This window comes from Tauraco erythrolophus, chromosome Z (assembly GCF_009769465.1).
Source record: "Tauraco erythrolophus isolate bTauEry1 chromosome Z, bTauEry1.pri, whole genome shotgun sequence".
Taxonomy (NCBI): Eukaryota; Metazoa; Chordata; class Aves; order Musophagiformes; family Musophagidae; genus Tauraco; species Tauraco erythrolophus.
This window is the reverse complement of record NC_141496.1, coordinates 28,260,461-28,283,604: the sequence shown is the minus strand read 5'-3', so window position 1 is coordinate 28,283,604 and position 23,144 is coordinate 28,260,461. Positions and strand designations below refer to the sequence as shown.

Sequence of the window (23,144 nt, the reverse complement as noted above, 5' to 3'; positions counted from 1 at the left end):
TAAGGACAGGCAAAGGAGGAACTGTGAGTGTCAAGGAGGAGGAGGAAGAATTTGCTATTGGCCAACACCAAGAGCAACTTTCTCATCTGCATTAATTCAGATCTGCCAGGCAATGTGGGAGCAAGCTGAATCAAGGATCTGCTCATTCCCTGCCGCTTTCTGCTCACAAGCAGTACTGAGAAGGGGGAACACATACTGGTTCATGAACTGTGCTCAGATCTCTAATGCGAATAGCCCATACCAGGAAGCAAGAGGGTAACACCATCAAATTTCTCACTGATGTATGGCAATGAGGATCTTATGCTTAGCAATTAGCAAATCTGAGTAGTTTGTTTCTCTTAATTTCATGCATATTAATGGAGCTATTTCCTACTGCACAATTTGCTGCATCCTCATCTGTGTTTATATTTTGGGACTTTCACCCTTTCTCTGAAGGCGCATTCTCGTTGGTTCAGTCAGCACCAGTGGCTCTTGTATAATGGTTGCTGGATAATTTTTTCCTAAAAGTTCCACTTCCAATTTCTGTCCAACTTTACTGAGTTCTATGGGAACATATGCAAAAGCCAGACTCTGCTGAGCACTGTAACTGAAACTTCCAGATGTGGTGTTGCCGATAACCTGGAAAAAAACACAAACATTTATCTTAATTTTCAAGATGCAGTGAGGTTTTTGTAAAAAAAACCCAACAAACAAACCAAACAACTATACATCTCATATATCAGTTTCTGTGTATACACTTCAGACATCAAGCAAGTTTCAAGTGTGGCATGCAGTTCATAATACTCTCTACTGTGGGTGATATCACCTTAAATTGGGAAGTTTTTGCTCCTTGAAAAAACATTCTATTCCTGTTGTGTTCAATTAAGTTTTCACTGTAACAAACACTATACACATGCATACATTTTTAATATACAATAATTTAACTGCTAGTGAGCATTTCAACACATAACCTGCGCTGAAGAGTAGAGGCCTAAACTTTGGTGTTGTTTTGTTTCTTTCAAGTGAATAGCAAAAGTGTTGTTAGGACAATGGTGAACTTCCAGGAGAAGAGAATGCATGAGTGAATACTTTAGTCTGTTCCAACTCTAGTTTCTATGACTTGATGGCATTTCACATTTTCTTGGTAGATATTTAGTTAGTCTTTGCTTCCTGCTTGAATATTAGAAAATGGTTATCATAGCTTCAATTTGTTCTGCGCCAGTAAAACAAAAATAATGGATTCACACTTGAAACACAAAATTAGATTCTGTTCAGGAAGAATTAACGTTAGTTTCTTTTAACATGATCTATAGTCCTTTACCTTGCCATTGTGCCACACACTTTCATTTCCCTCTGGATCAACATCATCTGTTTCCAGGGTGAGATATACCAGTCGTCGTTTGAACCCCTTCTCTTTAATCTGCTTCAGTGCTTGCTTCCCTGTAAAGTCTGCTGGCTGAAAAAAAAATAGAATATAATTATGATATATGGTTATTGGTATTCTGAAAAAAGTTTAGATACAAGCATTAAAATTTGTCTTCATTTGTTTTCCTATCACTTAAGTACTCTGTGTGAAATACAGATTAAATCAAACCTTTGACAGATATTATATCTTGTGTCTTGGTGGGTTTATATTGGTACAGTATATCTTGGTAACTTTATTGAGTATATTAGTTTTTCTAGATCTCAGTCCCTTAATATACGTGATTCCAAGTGCAGTAGAAATACATATGTTGTGAGACATGTGTAACAACACTATCTGCCCAGTTAAGGTTGTAAGTCAGAAGACGTGTTTCAACTCAATTTCTATAAAAAACCTGGAATACCAACACACAAATCCCTGGCCTCCCTATAATGGACACACATCCTTTTTGATGCCATCAGCAGCCATGATAGCAAATTGTTACTATTCCACTCTGGTATCTCTGCTGGGCTGTGGAGCTGGCAGTTTGCTCCATATTCTTCTTCTGGGGTATGTATGGGTTTTTTTTCCCATGTCTACCATTTTAGGGGATAGTGTAACATGTTAGTTAAAGAATAATACTATCATTTGGAGTATCCTTTTTCACCATGCCTAAAAAGGTACAAAGATAGAAGCAGATTTCTAGAAGCAGATTGCATAAATATGTGACAAGTACAAAGGGAGCCATCAGTAAGTCTCTGAATCCTAACAGGCTTGTAAGACACTATTTATTGTATTTGATAGTGTTGAGCTGATTCCACTGAGCTAGCTTGATTCCATGGCTAGGTTCACAGATAGGAGCTTATTTTGCCTACCAGTAGCTGTGAACCTGACTTGTCTCACCCTGCTATCTCCTAAGGCTTCAGTGTAACTCAGACAACTTCCTTATTTAGTTAGCCAGGTAGAGAATGAATTGGAAAAAGAGGTCATAGAAAGAAGAGTTGTTACAAACTTTATGGTTCTGGACAAGGTGCCTCAAGAACCAAGAGAAAGCCTCTTTCAAAGATGCTGACAGCTGAGACAGAGGATAAAACAGTCATCAGGCTGAATATCATTATTGTTAATAACTGTGCAGTAAATATTAGGAACAGCGGCTTACAAATTCTGCCTGTTCATCTCTTCTTTAAACGTATAGATCAGGCAGAACAAAAGATTTGTATTCAACTAATCTGCCAGATCCACGCCAGCCTCCCTCCACGGCCGAGAAATATATCAGCAGTTACAAGGTCCTCTAGCTTTCCAGCCTTTGCTGAGATGAGTAGCAATGAAAGCTATTTTAAGACACTTGATCTTAGGGCACTGTGACAGCTCTAGTAGGTCCGAAGCACGGATTTTATTAATTTGATGACGGTTTAAGAGAAAAGAAGGGAAATATTGTTGTAGACATCAAAAATACTATTTCTGGTAATGTTCTTTTATTTCTGTAGAGAATTATTACACTGGCAGAATTATGAGCAATACATGTTGTACTTGGAATGGATTATTATGCAGTTAGTTCATGAGTTCATATTTCTGTAGTTCTTGTTCAGGTTCACATATGTCTATGTGCAAGTTCAAAAGGAATTACTAAAGCGATGAGGAGTTTTTGAACTTCAAAAGATTAAACTCTGTAAGCAGTTGTGGAAAACAGCATATGAACCAGTTACGGAGCAGCTAGTCTGAAAAGCAAGGTGGACCAATTGAGGATAAGGCATATATTGCATATAAGGTTCATAGATGGCCCCTCTTTGGGAAAAGACAGCATGAAATACAGCCCAGATCAGAAGAAAAATATGTATTATCCAATATAACTTTCAAGATGCTGCTGGAAAAGATAAAGCAAAGATCTCAGACCACACAATAACCAGCCACCAGTAGTTCCCTCTCACTTTTCATAGAATTACATTTCTGCTACACTGCAACATTTATGAAAGGAAACATCTACAACTAGAAATGCATAGCACATAATCCAAGGATTGTTTGGATTGGAAGAGACCTTTAAAGGTTGTAGAATCATAGGATGGTTTGAGTTGGAAGGGACTTTAAAGATCATCCAGTTCTAACCCCCCTGCCAAGGGCAAGGACACCTTCCACTAGACCAAGTTGCTCAAAACCCCATCCAACCTGGCCTTGAACACTTCCTGGGATGGGGCATCCACAATTTCTCAGGGCAACCTGTTCCAGTTGTCTCACCACCCTCATAGTGAAGAATTTCTTCCTTAGATCTAATCTAAATCCACCTTCTTCATTTTAAAGCCATTACCCCTTGTCCTATCACTACATGCCCTTGCAAACAGTCCCTCTCCAGCTTTCTTGCAGGCCCCCTTTAAAGTATTGGAAGGCTGCTAGAAGGTCTCCCTGGAGCCTTCTCTTCTCCAAGCTGAACAACCCCAACTCCCTCAGCCTGTCTTCATGGACGAGATGTTCCAGTGCTATGGTCATCTTCGTGGCCCTCCTCTGGACTCGCTCCAAGATCTCCATGTCTTTCTTATGTTGGCGTCCCCAGAGCTGGACACACATTACTCCAGGGGGGGTCTCATAAGATCAGGGTAGAGGGGCCGAATCACCTCTCTTCACCTGCTGGCCACCATTCTTCTGATACAGCCCAGGACACAGTTGGCTTTCTGGGCTGCCAGCGCACATTGCCGGGTCATGTCCAGCTTTTCATCCACCAGTACCCTCAAGTCATTCTCTGCAGGGCTGCTCTCAACCTATATTGGTTGCCCAACCCGGATGCAGGACCTTGCACTTGGCCTTGTTGAACATCATGAGGTTTACATGGGCCCACTTCTCAAGTTTGTCCAGATCCCTCTGGATGGCATCCCACCCCTAAGGTGTTTCAACAGCACCACTCAGCTTGATGTCATCTGCAAACTTGCCAAGGGTGTACTCGATCCCACTGTCTATATCACTGACAAAGATATTAAACAGTACTGGTCTTAACACGGACCCCTGAGGGACCCCACTCGTCACTGATCTCCATCTGGACATTTAGCCATTGACCGCTACTCTCTGAATGTGACCATCCGGCCAATTCCTTATCCACTGAATACTCCATCCATCAAATCTATATTTCTCCAATTTAGAGCAAAGGATGTTGCGGAGGACCATCTTAAAGTCCAGATGACATCTGTAGCTCCTCCCTTGTTCACTGATGGACAAATAAGACTGTATACCACAACACAACACTCAGAGTAAAGTGCTTTGCATGACACACAGAAATACCAAGGGAGTAAATATTCTACAGATATGCTTAGCATTGAATCAAGTCATAGAATCATAGAATCATAGAATGGTTAGGATTGGAAGGGACCTCAAAGATCATCTAGTTCCAAGCCCCCTGCCATGGGCAGGGAAACCCTCCACTACACCAGGTTGCCCAAAGCCTCATCCAACCTGGCCTTGAACAGCACCAGGGATGGGGCATCTACAGCTTCTCTGGGCAACCTGTTCCAGTGCCTCACCACCCTTTGAGTGAAAAATTTCTTCCTTATATCTAATCTAAATCTGCCCTCTTTCAGTTTAAAGCTATTTCCTCTTGTCCTGTCACTACATGCCCTTGTAAAAAGTCCCTCTCCAGCTTTCCTGTAGCCCCCCTTTAAGTACTGGAAGGCTGCAATAAGATCACCCCAGAGCCTTCTCTTCTCTAGGCTGAATAGCCCCAAGTCCTTCCTGTACAAGCTAATGTAGCACCTGCTATTTAGTTTTGAGGCATGTAACTGTGGAACTAAACACAGGTGTTCAAATACCATGTCATACACCCTCGGGCCTTCCAAGTTATATGTTTACGTCTCCCTTCAGTCCTGTGTCATATTTGCCAATGCAATGTGGATGTTACTTGTACACTAAGGCATCTAAAGCAGCAGTATTAATGTCTGTGAATTGCCATTTCTAGGCCTCTTAGTAATAGAAGAGCAGCAACAGACAGGACTCTCCCAGAACCAGCTTCCAACAGCATTCTTCTGCTGTGCCCTTTCCCTCGGCCGAGTCACCATCAAGTTTTCTAGAAGAAAGAATTGCAACTGGTGACTTTGAGAATGCCGTATCACACAGCACTGATGTAGCTACTGCTATACTGAAAGCCCCGCTCCTTTCTTCTGGAGTATTCAGATTCTTGTAAGTGCATAGACAAAGAGATAGTTTATAAAACACTTATCATCTTTGGGGTTGTTGTGTTGGAGGTTTTTTCAATTCGAGATTTCCGGTTAATTTAAACTTCTGTGAATTCCTCATTTAGAAACAGAGAAATGGTTTCCACAAAGGTTAATGCAGCGATGATAATCAGAGCCTTGAATACCGCTTGGTAACAGATGTGTCCTGCTTTTTTGGGCCACTTCCAGATTAACTGTACAGGTGATGGTTGACTCCTGTTAATATACTAATTACTGGAACCTTGAGGTTGACAGCAAAAATAATTTTGACTTCCACTTCTTAATTACCTTTTAGATATGGAAATCTTTAAAGCAAGCAGCTAGCAGGCTTTAGAATCTACGTATCTCTGGATCATTCTTTGCCTGTTGGTTACAGATACAAAATTAAATTTGTACTCAATTAATTTTAACTGGGCTAGGCTTTTGGCCACCTGCAATAAACCTCTACATAGTTCTTATGCTAAGTGGAGATGGATTTGGGGCATTTCATGTAATGGGTTTCATCTTTGTTATTTCATGTTCCTTGAAGGTTAAGAATATTCTTTTTAGAATCTTTTAGAATCATGACCTGGAAAAATAATCAAGAAGTAACCTAGAATTCAAACTTTGCAATATATATATATTTGTGTATATATATACACGAATATATATACACATACACACATACACACACACACTGCAAAAATTTGTGTGTATACATGTATACGGACATATATAAACACACACACATATATATGAACATAGATAAAAGTGTATGTATGAAAATATATTTGTATACATGATATACAACTGCAAAAAATGTGTATGTATACTTTTTTTTAACATTTAATTCAACTTCTTAAGAAATTCTAACCACATGAATCTGACTAGTCCAGTCTTCTTATTTTACAGTTCTTGGGCATCCATGTCATTTGTACACTAAGCATATTTCCACAAGTATTCATTTTTGATTTATAAGCATGTGTGCATGAGGTTGTTCATTCCAAGCAAAACAGCAGTTTGGAAACTGATTCATTCAAAATCGGTCTGGCTATTCTTGGCAACAACTGCTTCCTGTTTCTAGAAGAAAAATAGTCAGTTTGGGTATTGCTTCTATTTGGTTTAGCTTGTCACACTAAATATAATGCAAGAAAAAATCCCATTCAAAACAGTATAATTCAGTAAAAATATATTTAAAAAAAAAAACAGAAAAAAAAGAACAGAAACAAAGGAAAACCCTAACCAATTCCATCTTCAAACAAATATCAAATATAAAGCTGTGCTGACCATCTCTTACTTTTAAAAAACCAATCATTTGACACGTAGTAACAACGCAAAACTTTTAGTTCTTAAGAGTAAGGAGAGTCCTAATAAGCTAAACCTAAAATACAGAAGACTCTCTATTATCTTGGCATGAGCTCCCAAAGTACTACGCTTTGGAAGATGTAACATTTTTGACATAAAATAAAAACACTTCTTAGATATAAGATAAAGATAGTATCTACTGCTTAGCTTCATATTCTTCAACTGGAGTGCAGTTCACCAGATAAAACCTAAAAAGATAGGTTGTGCTTTTTACTTGTGTTACCTAGCATACCGATTACAACGGAAAACCATATCAAAAAGATAAGGGAGGTGTGGCCAGACAGTATGTATGGCACCTGCATCACTGCACCTGTCATTCAAACTGCCTGAGCCCTTCTTGTATGCAAACAGCCAGCTCTAGGATATTGATATGATACAAACAACTGATGAATTATTGAATTACTTTGGCTCAAAATTCCTAGCTCAGTGCGTGCCTATTCCTTTACATGGCCCAACAAACACACTGGGAGTGACCTACGTGTGCATTTTATACAGACAAGAAAATAATAGCAGACTCTTTCTAATGTGTTTCGTATTCTGTATAAATTTATGGAACAAATCTTGGTTTATGACCAAGATTTATTATATCCATCTGGACATCAAATGGAGTAACCATAGATTATAGTTCCACTCCTAATATCTAGTCTAAACCTCCCCTGGCACAACTTGAGTCTGTTTCCTCTTGTCCTATTGTTTGTTACTTGGTAGAAGAGACCAACACCCACCTCGCTACAACCTCCTTTCAGGTAGATGTAGGCAGCCCTCAGTGTCCTTGTAGTGTGGGGCCCAAAACTGAACACAATATTCAAGGTGCAGCCTCACCAGTGCCAAGTACAGGGAGGCGATCACTGCCCTAGTGCTGCTGGCCACACTATTCTGATACAAGCCAGGATGCTATTGGCCTTCTGGGCCACCTGGGCACACTGCTGGCTCACATTCAACAGACTGTCAACCACCACTCCCAGGTCCCATCACTTTTCCAACTGAAAGTGGCGGCTTTCCATCCACTGTTCCCCAAGCCTACAGTGTTACCTGGGTTGTTGTGACCCAAGTGCAGGACCTGGCACTTAATATTGTTGAACCTGATACATTTGGCCTTGGCCCATTGATCCAGCTTGTCCAGATCACTCTGTAGAGCCTTTCTACCTTCAGCAGATCAACATTCCCACCCAGCTTGGGTTATCTGCAGACTTACTGAGGGTGCACTCAATTCCCTTATCAACATTATTGATAAACATATAAAAGTGCCAGTTCAACCTATTTTGGTGTTCTTTCTACAAACTGCATCTGTGAAATGAAGAAAAAAAGCCTTTTCCCTAAAAATACTTATAATTTTGTGCTTTAATAAATCAGGACATATCACTTCAGACCCTGGTAACACAATGAGTAGGACTGACACAACTGTGGGGCTGTTCTGGCAGAGTGAACAGGAGAGAAACTAATGGAAAGAGGAAGACATGAACCAGTGAGATTAAACTCCTACCAAAGGAATAAAAAGATGGAGGCGTAGTGCTGCAACTGCTCATTCTAGTTTCCCATGAGAGAACTTATATGTAGTTATGCTGGGGGTTAGGTCAATATACAAGGACTGTATTTTTTTATTTACAGTCATATACCCATCTGTGTGAAGTTTCTGAGCATGACACAACTTCGATTAGCAATGAATAAGGAAGCAATTAAATGCTCATGTGTTTAATAAGTGCAATAGTAAAAGACACCTCAGAAATCTAATGCCAAATCAGAAGATGAGGTAGGGCTTGTAGTCTAAAAGGCATTTTTTGACACTGAAAGGCAAGCAGTCACTGAGTAGGGTTGGTGTAGATAAATAGATAAATAGTAAGAAGCAGATAGGGAAAGAAGCAGAAAACGAAGAAGGTAAAAAAAAGTGCTGGTAGAGTAGACCTAAGAAAAAGTGAAGGGAGAGAGATTCTGGGTATTGTATAATCTGGAAAAAAGCTTGGAATGGAGTACGAAGAAACGACCCCAGTAATTAAACAGGGCTGCAAGAAAGAAACACTGTCTCTGATCATGGTGTTTCCTCCTAGTGGAAACAAAACCTAAATCTTAGCTACGTACTAAGACCCCGGCCTGGAAGAGCAAGAGCACACTAGAGCAGGGTCCCAAAGGTCATCCTCTACCTCATCCCTTCCCAAACAGCAGTGATCTGTTGCTTCACAGGGAGTGCCCAGGAGATGGCAGTCTTGGATACAGCAAAACAAGTCAGAAAGAGTTACGAACAGTTAATACGGGATTTTGTAGCTGTATGCTCTTGATGACTGTTGGCACTATTGGGTTCACACGGAAAACCCTTCTGAAAGAACTCATTTCTGTGAGCTACACAAATTGACACGGAGGTGTTTCACTCTAACATCAAATTTTATTGGGACTTATCGTCCGTTACGCTCAGGAGAAAAATAGAGTGTTTTAAGAATATTGAATTAGCTAAAAATAATCAACCACTTCAGAACACCGAAAAGGAACATGCTAGTAGGTTTTGAAGACACAAGCAGCTTCTGAATAAGGGAATATTTTTTTTTATGTGCCAATACTGAGCATGATAACCAGTGATAAGTTAAAAGTATTGCAAGAAAACAGTTTCTAACATAAGCATAGCAAATTACTAGAATAAACTGCTCAAGGAGCCTGTGGGATCTTCAGGACCAACAGGTCTTTGCAATTTCACACATGAAATTTTTATACATGGCAAACATAGATGTAGCTGATTCTGTCACAGAAAAAAGGTCTGGAGTAAATTAATATCTGGTGATTGCTTGTCTTTTTCTATGATAATATTGAAAAAGCCATTAAATTTAAGTCAGAGTTTTTAAAAATAGAAAGCATTCAGAGGTGCTATACTATATCTCTGAACACTTGAACCGCAGAAAGTTCAAATGTACAGCAGAACTAAAACAATATTCTGGGATGTGGAGAAAAAACAATTGCAACTTTTTCTTCTTTAAAGATATTCTGTGAAATTCCTGCCACAAAGACCGCTAGGATTCTACTGAACATTTAGTAGCAGAGTGCTTATTCATGAAATGAAACTACTAGTGAATGAAGCTGTCTAACAACCTATCTAACTGCTAAATGTAAAACCAATTGAACAAACAAAAGAAAGACAACAGGTATTAAGAAAAACCCCACCCCTAAACCAGACGGATTTAGTTATGAAGTTATGAAGACAATGTGTACTCTAAATTAGAAATTAATTCTGTTACTGTCCCTCCCTCCACTTTGGTTTAATCAGGCCCCATCCTGCTCATCTGTGCAAGGAAGCAACAACCACCAACTTTAGACAAAAAAGGAGTATCAACCAGAGTCTACGTGAAACCACCTAGAACATGCCATCTCTTCAGCCTTACTGATAAAATGAAAATTGCCACAGAAATCCTGTGGAAACAGGTTTACTTACTGTTATGCTACAATTTAACAGGCTGTGGAAAAAAAAAATCAACTTAAGCTTTTAAGAGTTTCTCCTGTTACTCACCACAAGAAAAATTACTAGTCCATATGTATTTGAAGGTGATGCATACCCTAAACTTTGTAAACACAGAGAAATTTCAGGATTTCATTGAGAATGTGCATCTCTTCATATTTATTTCCCAGATATTTGAATGCCCTTTCATGGAAATTAAAATAATTTTTGTTTGTATTACCTTCGCTGGCATTTGGTTGTTCGTTCACTTGAATCTGTTTAGAAACTCTTTACATTTTCCATGACATACCACTCGAAATTCACCTACGCTGAAGTCTTTTTGCCCATTGCGTGAGCTATTTCAGCTGCTTTTTGCACGGTAAGAAGTACTCTAGTAATAAACGGAACAGCGCATTTTGGTTTTATTTTACACAGAAATCTGCACTTCGCCCACGTGGGGGAGCATGCTTAAAGGAGCAATCCCTGTCGGTAACTCTACAAACCAAGATGTCAAACATTTAAGTATCTCTTGCTTGTCGTTTGTATCCTGTTTGCCCCTTTTTTTCAGAAAGTTTCTTTAACAATAGGAGCAGGTTATAACAGAGAATTTTGCTTTTCTTCAGTCACGCTGGCCTCTAAGGAATGCTGAGGTGTATGCCATGCCAGACACCAAAACCAAAGGCATGGAATTGGGACTCACAGCCCTGAACTGCCAAGAGGCAGAGTAAATAATCCCACATTGTGCTTCATGCTACAGTGTTCAGATCACTTCCAGTATCTCAGTTAGCTCAAGTGCCTCTGCAGTGTCAACATACAGTCACAACTGCCCTCATTTGAGTCAATAAACAAATATAGATTATTTCCTTTTCCGCATTAGTTGAGCAAAACTGGCAACTGTTTTATGCTGACATCCTGCGTCTATGCTAGAGAGTGATTCCAGGCCCATTCATCTATGATGCGAATATCTGCTCCAGAGAGCTGTTCCAATGCTCTATTTCAACCATGCAGAGAAGCATGTAGAGCAATAAAGAATCAAACATTTCATGCATGGGCATCTTGGCAAGCAACAGCTTTCCTTGCTTATGGCTGCTTTCCTGCTTATACTAAAAGAAAAAAAGAGAGAGAGAGAGAAAGAGAGGGAGAAAACAAATAGATTCATAGATTCATAGATTTCTAGGTTGGAAAAGACCTTAGAGATCATCGAGTCCAACCATCCCTAATCCCCATTAAACCATATCGCTAAGTAGATCATCCACCCTATTCTTAAACACATCCAGGGACGGGGACTCAACCACCTCCCTGGGCAGCCTATTCCAGTGGCTGACAACCCTTTCAGAGAAGAAATACTTCCTAACATCCAACCTGAATCTCCCCTGACTAAGCTTATACCCATTTGCTCTTGTTCTATCACCCATCACTAATGTAAAGAGCCCTTCCCCTACCTCCCCACCATCCCTTCTCAAGTATTTGTAGGCTGTAATCAGGTCTCCCCTCAGCCTCCTCTTCTCCAGGCTAAACAGCCCCAACTCAACTCCCTTAGCTGCTCCTCATAAGTTTTATTTTCCAGCCCCTTGACCAGTTCAGTCCCCCTTCTCTGGACTTGCTCCAGGAGCTCAACATCTCTCTTAAAGCGAGGGGCCCAAAACTGGACACAACATTCCAGGTGCGGCCTCACCAGTGCCGAGTACAGGGGCAGGATCACTTCCCTATTCAGAGAATCATAGAATCACAGAATGGTTAGGGTTGGAAGGGACCTTAAAGATCATCTAGTTCCAACGCCCCTGCCATGGGCAGGGAAACCCTCCACTACACCAGGTTGCCCAAAGCCTCATCCAACCTGGCCTTGAACACTGACAGATGTAGCAAATGGAAATGGAAAGAGAAGTTTGAAACAGTAAAATTTTTCATAGCATGCTCCCATAATCCTGCTAATGCTCTCCTCAAGATTGGAAAGTGCTTGATGAGTAAATACAACATAATCCTGTTCAGATTCTGTATTTCCCTTGCATGTGTCATTTTTCTCTGATTAGGGCAAAACTACAGTACCCAATGGACACAGCTGTAACTCCACTACACGTAGGAACTGCCATTGACATCCCTGGGGAGCCCCTCGCCCCTCAGTGGCTAAGATCCATAGTTGGGCAAGAACAAGTTTGGAACTTGTGTTTCATGCTAGAGCACACACTGATGCTAAATTAGGACAAAAATTAAAGTTTTATCAATCCTGCACAGGTTGAAGAACTTTAACATCTATAGACGGGTTCAACAGTTGGAGAGCAAAAGCATCTTCCTGGGTTCATCCCTGTTACTGTTAGTGAAATTGTCTCATGAAGATAAAAGCATCTTTTTAGGTTTAACATGCCTCTGCAATTCTACCCTACCCAAAGTTTAAGATTTGTTGTTTATTTGGAGCTGTAACTTAAAGTTTGGGATTCCTTTTATCGGTTCCACAGTGCCTCCACATAACATAGCAAAAAACATCAAGGGTCATTTATTATATGATTTACTACGCTTTCAGGTATAAAGGGGATACAAATAACAAGGAAATTTGTCCCTGTATCACATTGCATCACTGTAAAGATGAAATGTCTCACGAACATTACTTTTTCTTCTTGATTTCCCTTATGTAAAAAATGTTGGCACTTTCTCTGTTTTACAGATGAAACATTGAAGCAAAAGATCAAGTCACAGAAATATCCCCTTATTTAGGGCACCTAACTTGAACTATGCAGGACCTGATTTTTTACATTAGAGACGTCACATCCACTGTGCAGGCAACTGCTGTTTGAGCTGATGGGCTAACTGGCAGCAACAGAGGACATTAGAGCTGCACAAGGAATGATTTCACCAGGCTTCATGGAAAGGTCCTCTATTTGACTGAGTTAGGACATTTGGTTTGGGTTTCATTTGGACCAGAAGGAAGAACTACATGCAATTTCTGTATCTGTTAGACTATAACAGACTTTGATTTGCTAAAATTTGAATATAAGAAAATGGAGATGCTTCATTTTTACTGCATATTTAAATTCAACTAGTTCCATTCTCTAAGCTTCAAATCAAGCAGGAACAACTGGTGAGCAGAGGACCTCTTCAGAAATTCTACAGACAACTAATTGTTATTAATTTTTAAACCAAGATCTTAATTTAACTTATATTTGACTCATATCCAAGTTGTCATTCAGCAGTTCTTCTGAAAAATCTATTATTTTTTTCAATAATTGCTGTACCAGACTGGTAGCCAAGGAAAATGATCCTCCAGAAAACTTTAACAAGAATAAGCAGGTGAAAAGTTTTCACAATATGAACAGGCTTGTTCAGCTTGTATACAGATACCACAAGTTTACAAAAGCACATGACTCAAATTTCTCTATGAAAATAAATCACAGAGTTATTTTTCATATAGTCAACATTGAGTATTTGCAACTTCCTGACCTAATATGTAATTTTGTTAGGAAGAAACACGGAAAAACATGAATTATTTTTTCTTAAACATATCGGTACTTCACAAAGTAATTATTCTTATATACAGTGAAAAAAAGTTGCTAGATTCATTTTCTAAAACTATTTTATTTTACAGATAATTACATTTTTCTTTTAAAACACTTAAAGGAATAACCTTGGGCATAATAGAACACTTTGAAAATAATAAGGCATACCTTGTTTAGCTTTACAAAGTATTCCAGTCCAGCTTCCAAGGGATTAGTGTCACAGTTCATCTGTTAAAAAAAAATAAATTTACCATTTGAACATGATGGATTATCATAGCTTTGGGGTTGGAGGATGGTAGGTATTTATTTAGCTATTCCATGCAGCCTTCTATTTGCTCTTGGGTCAATGTCTTTCACATTGCATATGTGCAACTTCCATTTCAAAACACTGTATTATTCCTATATGTGATTTCAACAGAATATCTACTGTTATGCCTAATATGAAGTATAGAAATATAAATCATTTATCTAAGTTTCAATATGCAAAGTAAACACACATTTAAGTAAAAACCAAGACTCCTCATCAAAGCAGAATGGAACCTGCAGAAGATTGAACAACTGAGGTTTGCACATTAATTGCAACACAGCAGAATGCCTTAGCTGAAGAGGAAAATAAAACACAAAGCAAATTTTATTTACCACTTTCCCATTAGGTGTAGAGGGAATGATTTGTTAGGCAGTATTTGAAGATGAATGACAATAATTATCAAGAGACAAATGAAAAGGACCCCTAAATGCCCACCATTTCACCTTCCTGAGTTCCTCCCTTTCCAAAGGAATCAGGAAAGTTTTCAGGTAAGCAGAAATTGTACTGATTTTCCCCAAATTCTCTAGGCCCCCTGAGTAGTTCTGTATTGTGAGTGAGCAAATTTGGCGGAAATAAGCTAATGGGAAACAAAAAAGTTCCAAATAAATTATGAAGCAAGAATAATTGGCCTCTCGTGACATAGTTATTACAGAAATAAAATATTTTCAGAATCCATCAGCCAAACCTTAGATTTCAAAACACTGGAGCTCAGCAAAACCCTCATAATGTTGTTATACTCAAGAGGGAGAAACATCAGTGAATCAAAATTTGTGTCCCTTTGCCAGCAGTGAGATGGCGTATATTAGTTACTTCTATTTAGAAAAAGACACCGTTCAAAATTACAGCAGCTTTTCCTGCTCAAGGTAAGTTTTCTTTTCATGCTAAATTGAGAAACTGGAACAAATACTATCTGAGCTAGCTCTCACTAAAAGCTGTATAGTCATAATGAAATAAAGAAAATAAACAGAAAGAATAATAACAAAGTTTTATTTCCTGACCTCTGCCCCCCAGGCTCGGAAACCCTTTTCCAACCTTAAAGCATTCAGAGCATATGTTCCAAAGTTGTCAATTCCCTCTTTTTGGCCAGCTTCCATGATTGCACTGTAAAGAGCTACAGAATCTTCTTTTCTATGATAGAGCTCCCAGCCCAATTCACCTATTATACAAAGAAGATTAACTGTTTCATCAGTTTAACAATAAAACAATTCTAATAAAGACAGTCTTATTCTCGGTAAAAAGTGAGGATCAATGCTGTAAGTGTTAATTCACATTCTAGGGTCAATTCTGCTATCATATATCAAGACTAATTCCCTGAAAGAACCACCAGATGATTTATACCCTAGATCTTAAGCAGTGGTACTATTATTCTAATTTAAACTGTTAATTGAAATTGGAGGGAGGGAGCAACAGAATAACTGATAAGAAAAGGTCATGTAGTGAAGTTACAATGAGAGATGAAGCTTAAGGGCATTAGAAACAGATGATGACTTGGTGAGCAAACAGTAAATGTAACTGAGTGTAAACAAGCATAAAACGAGTATATTGTATCATATTTAGTAAAATAGAAAGAGCTGCTTCAGCTGCTTCAGATTGGTCTGAACTCAGTCCATGGCAGCAGAGATAGATATAAAAATAAATAAAAATAAAAAGTAGCTGAGAAAAACAAATATTCAGCATTAGAGTGTTACATTTTCAAGGCACTTGACAAACACTAATATATGGTAATCCAAAAACAATTCTTGACGTTGGTTTTGCAGCAAATACCACAGAGGTTATCAGAACTGGCCTTTTGTTCTGTAAAATAAATATTTACACTCTAGGGTATTCCAGAGAAAAAGTCTTGGAAAACTCAGCGCAGACTCTGACCAGATCACATTTGAAAAATAATGTACTGCATTTCCTCACACACTTACATACAAAATGTGATGAACCTACTGCTTATGAATACATGATGAGAACTATTTTTCAACATAATTTTAGTTACACTCATTATTTTATTTATTGCCTCTTTCCTTAAGAGTCTGTTTTCTCTATTGCTTACCTGTGTACGATATCCTAATGGCAGTAACAGCAATATCAGAAAGTTTCATATGTCTAGACTGGAGAAACTTAAATGAATCATCACTCAGATCCTCACTTGTCAACTTCTGGAGGATCTGTCGGGCATATGGACCCGCTACACCAAGTACTCCCATCTCATCTGTCATGTTTTCTATTTCAACTTTATATTCACCTCTTCTTACTTCCTCTTCTATCCATCTGCATGTAAAACACAACAGTGATGTTAGATTTTTTTGTGAAAAATAACTGATTCAGATAAAGTTTGAAATGGAATAATTTTTTGTTAGTGTTCATCTTCCCAGCAGCTCCTAGACTCACACCTTCCCAAAACCAGCGGAAGTTGGTTGCTACACTACATAGTCAAATCCATCACTGATGTTAAATAGTGTTTTCTGGTGAGATACTGATATAGGAACACAGGCATCTAGCATATAGCCAGGAAAGAAGAGAATTTAAATCAGTGGAACAGTATTTTCAAGGTAAGAGAAAGAAGTGATGTCATACAACTGTATACAGATTTGCCTTTGGACCTAGAACGTGTTAATAAAAAGTCAACATACAAGACGAGTAAGCAACAAACACGATGAACATAAGAAACCTCAACATAAATTCCTCTGTCAACAGAAATGCACAACCAGGCTTGTTCCTTCCCAAATATGGTATTTAAAGTATTGTCAGGAAGTTCAGGTTTGAGTTTTGATTTAATCAAAAACATCAGCTGGGTATTGTCTTTCAGGAAGCTCACAAAATAAATCAAAGGCACATATTTAAAAATCTTATAAAATACTTCTTTGTTAAGTGGTGTTAAAAGATCTCAGGCACAGGGGAGTACCAAACAGAACTGCTGAAATTCTGCAGAAGAAAATGCATTTGGTCTGGTTCCGCCATTTGGATTCTGAATGTGCCAATGGTCCTACTGATTCCCATGGGACTGTTATGAAACAGTACATTATTCATCTTCTACTGGAGTAGCAAATTTCAGTCTTTTATGTGTTGATCTATTCTGAATAACTGATTTGTCCAGCAAGAAAAATTATTTTTCTTAGTATGTATGTACAGCCACTTATAACACTAGAAATGTCATTTCCAATGCTTATCCATGAAAAGCACTTTAATGAAGTCATCCTGCAACTGCCTCTACCTCCTTTCTTTCTGTTTTGCTTTGTGACCCCAGAGCCCAAGGCAGAAGACATTATCACAGTATCAGGAAGACTGCACTACCTGTCTGTACTGGCCAGGTCAGCGCCTGTGGGGTCATCCATGCTTAAAGCCAATTTTCTGTTTTGCGTAAGAGAAAACACTAGAAAAGAACAACCGTGCTGTGTTCTATCATACAATGCCAACATAAACGGGTTCAACAACAAAACAAGAACTACCTCTATCAAAGTACATTACATAACTCTATCAGTAAATTCTTCATCTTTTTATATCAACCGTAATCCAATACGAAACTGCTTGTACTTCAGGATTCAAGTCAATCAAGGTTCTAAGAAACCAAAATCAATAAATAAGTAGAATTATCTTGAACCTAGAAAAAGGTTTGTTGAGTAATAATTAAGGATTTGGCAGTTAGTAAAAAGGTTTCTATATTAATGTTACTGTATAGCACTGTGTACTTACTGTATCAAAAATGAACTAACCTCAGATCATGGAGTTCTGACCCTGAGCCAGTTACAAGCATAAATTCTCCAGGATACAGTTGAGAGACTGTTAGCTCAGCATAAACTTTTCCTCTTGGTGTTAACATATGGCTTATATTTGTGGAACCTACCTACAGAGTAAAATTTGCAATTATTAAGAATGTAAAATAAAACCTTTGAATTCTTAAACATTATGAAATATATGGAAATACGTCTTTACTTGAAAGAATAATGTTTTCATGTTCATTCTGCTATGTCACAATAGGAGTCAACAGATATAAAATTAGCCAAATTTAAGCTTTACAATGGAAATGTCACATTTTTCTTCATAGAAAAAAAATCAAAATTTTTGAAATTAGATGAATCAAGACATTTATAAATACCCATTAGCTGTGTATTACACAAGGTGTTCTTAAGCTATATTTGATGTAAGAATGCATTTTCAATGCAAATTCAATCTTAGTTTGCTCTTTAATCATCAGAATAAAAAAAATTCTACGTGTTATTGACACATTCTTTTTCAATCATGTGAATAAGGCTTTCAGATCCCAAAAGGACAACATTACTTTGCCCCTTACTTTAAATAAATAATACTGAGCTGGCTTGTACTTTTGTGGCCCTGATTTATGTATGCTTTTATATTTTATGCAGTTGCTGAATCGACGTCTCTGTACATTTGAATGGGATTCTACGTAGAAATGTGATCTCTAGAGGCAAAATTTCAAAAAACAGTTACTTAGCTTTTACCATAAAACATATACATGTTCATACAGATATCATCCATACAAACAGAAATATGAAAGTCCCATAGCTGTTGTGCTGGTCTGGTTCCAGAGGCAGAATTTAAGTTCTCTTATTTAATTCCGCTTTCATAAGAACCTTGTCAACTACCCAGTCAGTGCCCAGATTCCAGACAATGAATGGAAAAGGAAAAACATTGCAGATATTAACATTCTTTTGCAATGTCGTATTGCATTAATATAGTTACTGGCATATTAGAGGTACATAACTGAATTTTCAGGATCTGATGGTAGTCACACTCAACCTGGCTGTGATACAAGTATATATCCAGTAACTTCACTGAATTGTTTTATGATGCAGACAAACATGAATGGTACTGAAAATCAAGACAGCTTAAATAATCAGCTGTTGTGGATGCTGGATTTTTAAGTGGACTCATAAACTGTTCTGTTTTACCATCTATCTTTCTTTTCCCCCTTAGCAACACTGATTAAATTCCATAGAAAGCACTCACTGTGTTCTCATAATTTCCTATTTAATCTTGCCTTCCTCCCCCAACATAAATATGTTCAGGAAGTCTTACCCATGCCCACTGATGACAAAGTTACCCCACCTCTACCTCAAGCTAGAAAGAAGACAAACTTTTAATCTATATTGCCATCACCAAATTAATACAGTAAAAATATGACTACCTGGCAATTCCGGGTCTTCCTTCTCCTAAACCTATGGGAAAGCATTCTTTTGTACAGCCTTCCCATTCAGTTGGCTCTGACCTCTGAGAAGTTATCTACCTTCATAACTATAGTGTCAGTGTACCTACTGTTTCCCTATGCTTCCTCCCTCTGGTGCCTGGAGCAGCTAAAACCATCACACGCAGCAAAAACTTCATGAAACTCTGTGCCGAAATGAACAAACTCCATGGCTGTAGCACTTTGGAAACAAATGATCTGCATGCTGAAGGTGTACCTCTAAAGTTAAAACCACTAGATAAGAGCGGTTGACAAAGCAGGGAGATAAAAGGACTCATGGAGCACTGCCATAAACTGAGGCCCAGGAATAAGAAACCTAGGATAGTTTGTCACAGAGTGCCATTTTTGAAAATAGGATCATATTCTGAGGATCTGTGAGCAGCCACACTTGCAGAGAAAGGACAGGTGTGAGCTGAAAGCTGAATATCCTGAATATTTGCAACCTGGCCTGCTTCAGGGAGCCAGCTGTAAAAGTAAAACAGCTGTAAAACGTCAAAATGAGACGGGTCAAAAATAAGCATGGGTCACACTAAAAAAAAAACAAAACCAAAAACAATAACAACAAAACTGCTCCCTTGGACATCCAGGAAGAATACAACATCCAGCTGTGGTCAGGCAAGAGCCCCTTCCACTGCTCTTCTCTGATGCCTGAAGCTTCCACAGTACAGAGGATTTCGAGGCAGCCAGCTGCCAAGCTATTGTAGTACTACTGTAAAAGAATTCCAGTTGAGATTCAGTTGGACTTCTTCAGACAAAGATTTGAAACAGGTTGCCGAGATTGCTGGTGGAGTCTCCACCCTTGGAGATATTTAAAAGCCATCTGGACATAGTCCTGGGCAAGTCCTGCTTGCATCCAGGTGCAGGGGGCTGGACAAGGTGACCTTCAGAGGTTGCTTCCAATCTCAACCATTCTATGTTTCAATGATTTGTGCCAAAATGTACTTCTATGTGGGGCTATTCCAGTACAAACTCCACTGTCTGTGTTCTTAGTTGTGTGAAATATGTCCCGACACAGCAATTTCTCCAAGGGATATGAGTGTTTGATATGTGAAATATGTAGCAATAATATTATGCTTCATTTTCCATTTTTGAAACAGATCTTGTTTGTCTAAATCCTACAATGAAACAGTTATCACTGTCCCATTTACCTTTGGAACAACATTTGCAAATAGATGATCCAGCAGCTTAACAGAATCTGTGCCTTTTACTTTAAACTTGCCAAATGGTGACAGGTCAATCACACCGACTTTTTCCATAACCTGTTTATACTCACGACCCACAGGGTCAAACCAATTTGTGCGCCGAAAACTGGGTCTGAAACAGAGCATTTACACACATAAAACACAATTTGGAAATTTTGTGCTTTTTTCAGCAAAGTGTAGTCTTTGGATTCTTCAGTTTAACAATCATTCAAAAGAGATAGACATTCCTAATTGAAGGTAGCTTACCCAATATTTTCCTTGGTCTGACATAGCTTAATTATTAAAATCCTTTAACAACAGAGAAAGACATGGGTTGATATTTTATCAACCATTTTGTACAATAAACTGTGAACTGTTCAAATGTTAGAAGTAGTAGTCCGTCATGTGTAAATTTACAGCATACTTTGTTGCTGAATCATTTATTTGAGTTTAAGGTATCAAAGGCTTTATTTCTGAACAGCAAAGTGTGTCTCTTTATTTCTTTATGAGCCTCATTCAGACTGGGACTCCAGTATCCCTGTGGAAAACATAAATTTGCTGGATGCTCCCTGATGCAAGCAAGTAAGTAGGTAAGCAGGCATAGGGAAAAAAAAAAAAAAGAGGATTGGGCTTCTCCTTTCCTGAGAATTATACAGAGAGGAATCACCTTTTTCATGACAGTATTATACTGTGCTACTGATCAAATGATAAGAAAGAGAGAAAAATACAAATACAAATTTATAATGAACAAATACCTTGCTGTGTGTTTTGAAATGTCTGCATTATCAGAATGAAATGGATTTTAAACTATAGAAAAAACACTAATGGAAGATCTACCTAACAGAGACCTTTAGCTGAAATGCATGATAAATGTATGGTTGTTATTAAATTTAACTCAGTTGGCCCTTGCTGTAATGACAATTTATTGGAGGAGGGGTAATATTTTATTTACTTGTATCCAGTCTCATCTCCAGGTTTGTAGAACCAATGAGGTTGCTCCCATCCCGCATGAAAGCCCATTGAACATTTTGACTTCAGCAAATCATACAGTCCACTGGTTCTCTCTGTTGGTCTCCCAGCAAACCTTTCTTCTTTAGGATAACCAACTAGAGAGAAAAAAAAAATCGAACTGAAAACCATGGCATACTAATTACTGTACATCACCAAGACACAATATATACTAAGAGAGAGAGAGAGAGAGAGAGAGAAAGAGAAATCCAGAGGCAAGCTTTGTTGGAATCCATTTTCAGGATATAAATGCATTTTAAAAAAATATCTTCTTACCAATGTTATTAAAACCGTAAGATTCTCTTGCTTTGGCTGCTGTGTATTCTGTAGTGGTCCACTTTCCATATCGGTTGGGATCCAATTCTATCAGGTCAAATGGAGGTTCACCCTCAAGGATCCAGTCACTGAGGTACTTCCCTATGCCACCAGCATGTATAATACCATACCTTAAAAAGAGGAAAAAGTCATGCAGCGCCGAGTTTTTTTTTTGTTTATTGGTTTTCAAAAATCAGTGTAGCACTACAATGTAGTAGCACATACTACTAATACACCCGCTACTAAAGTATTTTATATTTTTCCCTCAGTTTTGTTTTTTTGTTTGTTTGTTTGTTTGTTCCATTTTGCCTTGTTTTCCAAGATTACATGCTTTATTGACACGTATTTCTACTGCCCCACTGTCAGCAGCAAAACGCCATAGCTAATGCACAGCATTTGCGGTGCTTGAGATTACAGTAAGTTCCTTCTTTCTCTGAAGTTCAATATTTAACAATCTTTTCTAGGGACATTAGGCCTCTTCAACAACTAATACTAAAGAAAGTTCTTAAACCTCTGATCTCCATTAAATACACTCTCCAGTCATAAAATACCTCTTCTTTATCAATTAGATTTGATTAAATCAGACTCAGATTTGAAAACCAGACCGAGACATTCTAGCAGCTACAGTGAATATTTACATTACAGTGACACGAGAAACAGCAGCAAAAGTCAGGAGACAACACCACCGAGACGACTTTAAAGAATCAGGGAACAGAGAGGAACTGCAGATAAAACTAGAAGACTTGTTTGCAAGGGTGCCAGAACTGAAAGCTGCTTTTTCTCACCTGATTTGCCTTCTCTGTTCTCCACTACAACTGCAAAAGGGAACTGATTCCAGAAAGCTTATGCTAACAAAATGAATACATAGAAATTTTCTGCTACCAGTCTGTAGCAAAAGCCTGCCCTGTCTCTGCATAATGAGTGTGTCAAGATGGAGACTGCAGAGATCTCGTTACAAACCTGCATTGAAGGAACCACACCAGACAGCAAACGTAGATGCTCAAAAGTTACGAAGCGGTAGATATAAGGTTTCCTTACTCAAACATTTTGTACATAATTCTAACTTCCAAAATGCTTGACATCAACAGGGAAAAAAGCTGTGTGTGAATGTGCTCCTGCGAGGTACTTGAGGGGGACAACTGGAGACAAGGTTCTTCATTGTGCTGCAATATGTATATGTCACTACTCAGTCTACTTATGACGAAACAGTACTATGTAATGCTGAATTCCAGGCATCTCAGATTTGACACCAAAACATTTAATGAGAAATAATTATTAATACCATATGATTTAATTTATTTTTTTTTATTTTAATACCTCTGTG

At 38.4% G+C, this 23,144-nt stretch overlaps 1 protein-coding gene across 1 annotated transcript in view; it reads right to left on the bottom strand.

The window, feature by feature from the left end:
- Positions 1 to 402: 402 nt before the first annotated feature.
- The window catches only part of DMGDH (dimethylglycine dehydrogenase), a 48,293-nt gene continuing 25,551 nt past the window's right edge, over positions 403 to 23,144 (bottom strand). The window contains exons 8-16 of the mRNA XM_086629437.1: positions 21,782 to 21,951; positions 21,450 to 21,603; positions 20,465 to 20,630; positions 17,827 to 17,957; positions 16,167 to 16,384; positions 15,124 to 15,281; positions 13,987 to 14,046; positions 1,301 to 1,435; positions 403 to 618 (exon numbers count right to left, since the gene is read on the bottom strand). Of these exons, the coding sequence (XP_086485563.1) occupies positions 403 to 618; positions 1,301 to 1,435; positions 13,987 to 14,046; positions 15,124 to 15,281; positions 16,167 to 16,384; positions 17,827 to 17,957; positions 20,465 to 20,630; positions 21,450 to 21,603; positions 21,782 to 21,951 (1,408 nt within the window). The remainder of the gene's footprint in view (positions 619 to 1,300; positions 1,436 to 13,986; positions 14,047 to 15,123; positions 15,282 to 16,166; positions 16,385 to 17,826; positions 17,958 to 20,464; positions 20,631 to 21,449; positions 21,604 to 21,781; positions 21,952 to 23,144) is intronic.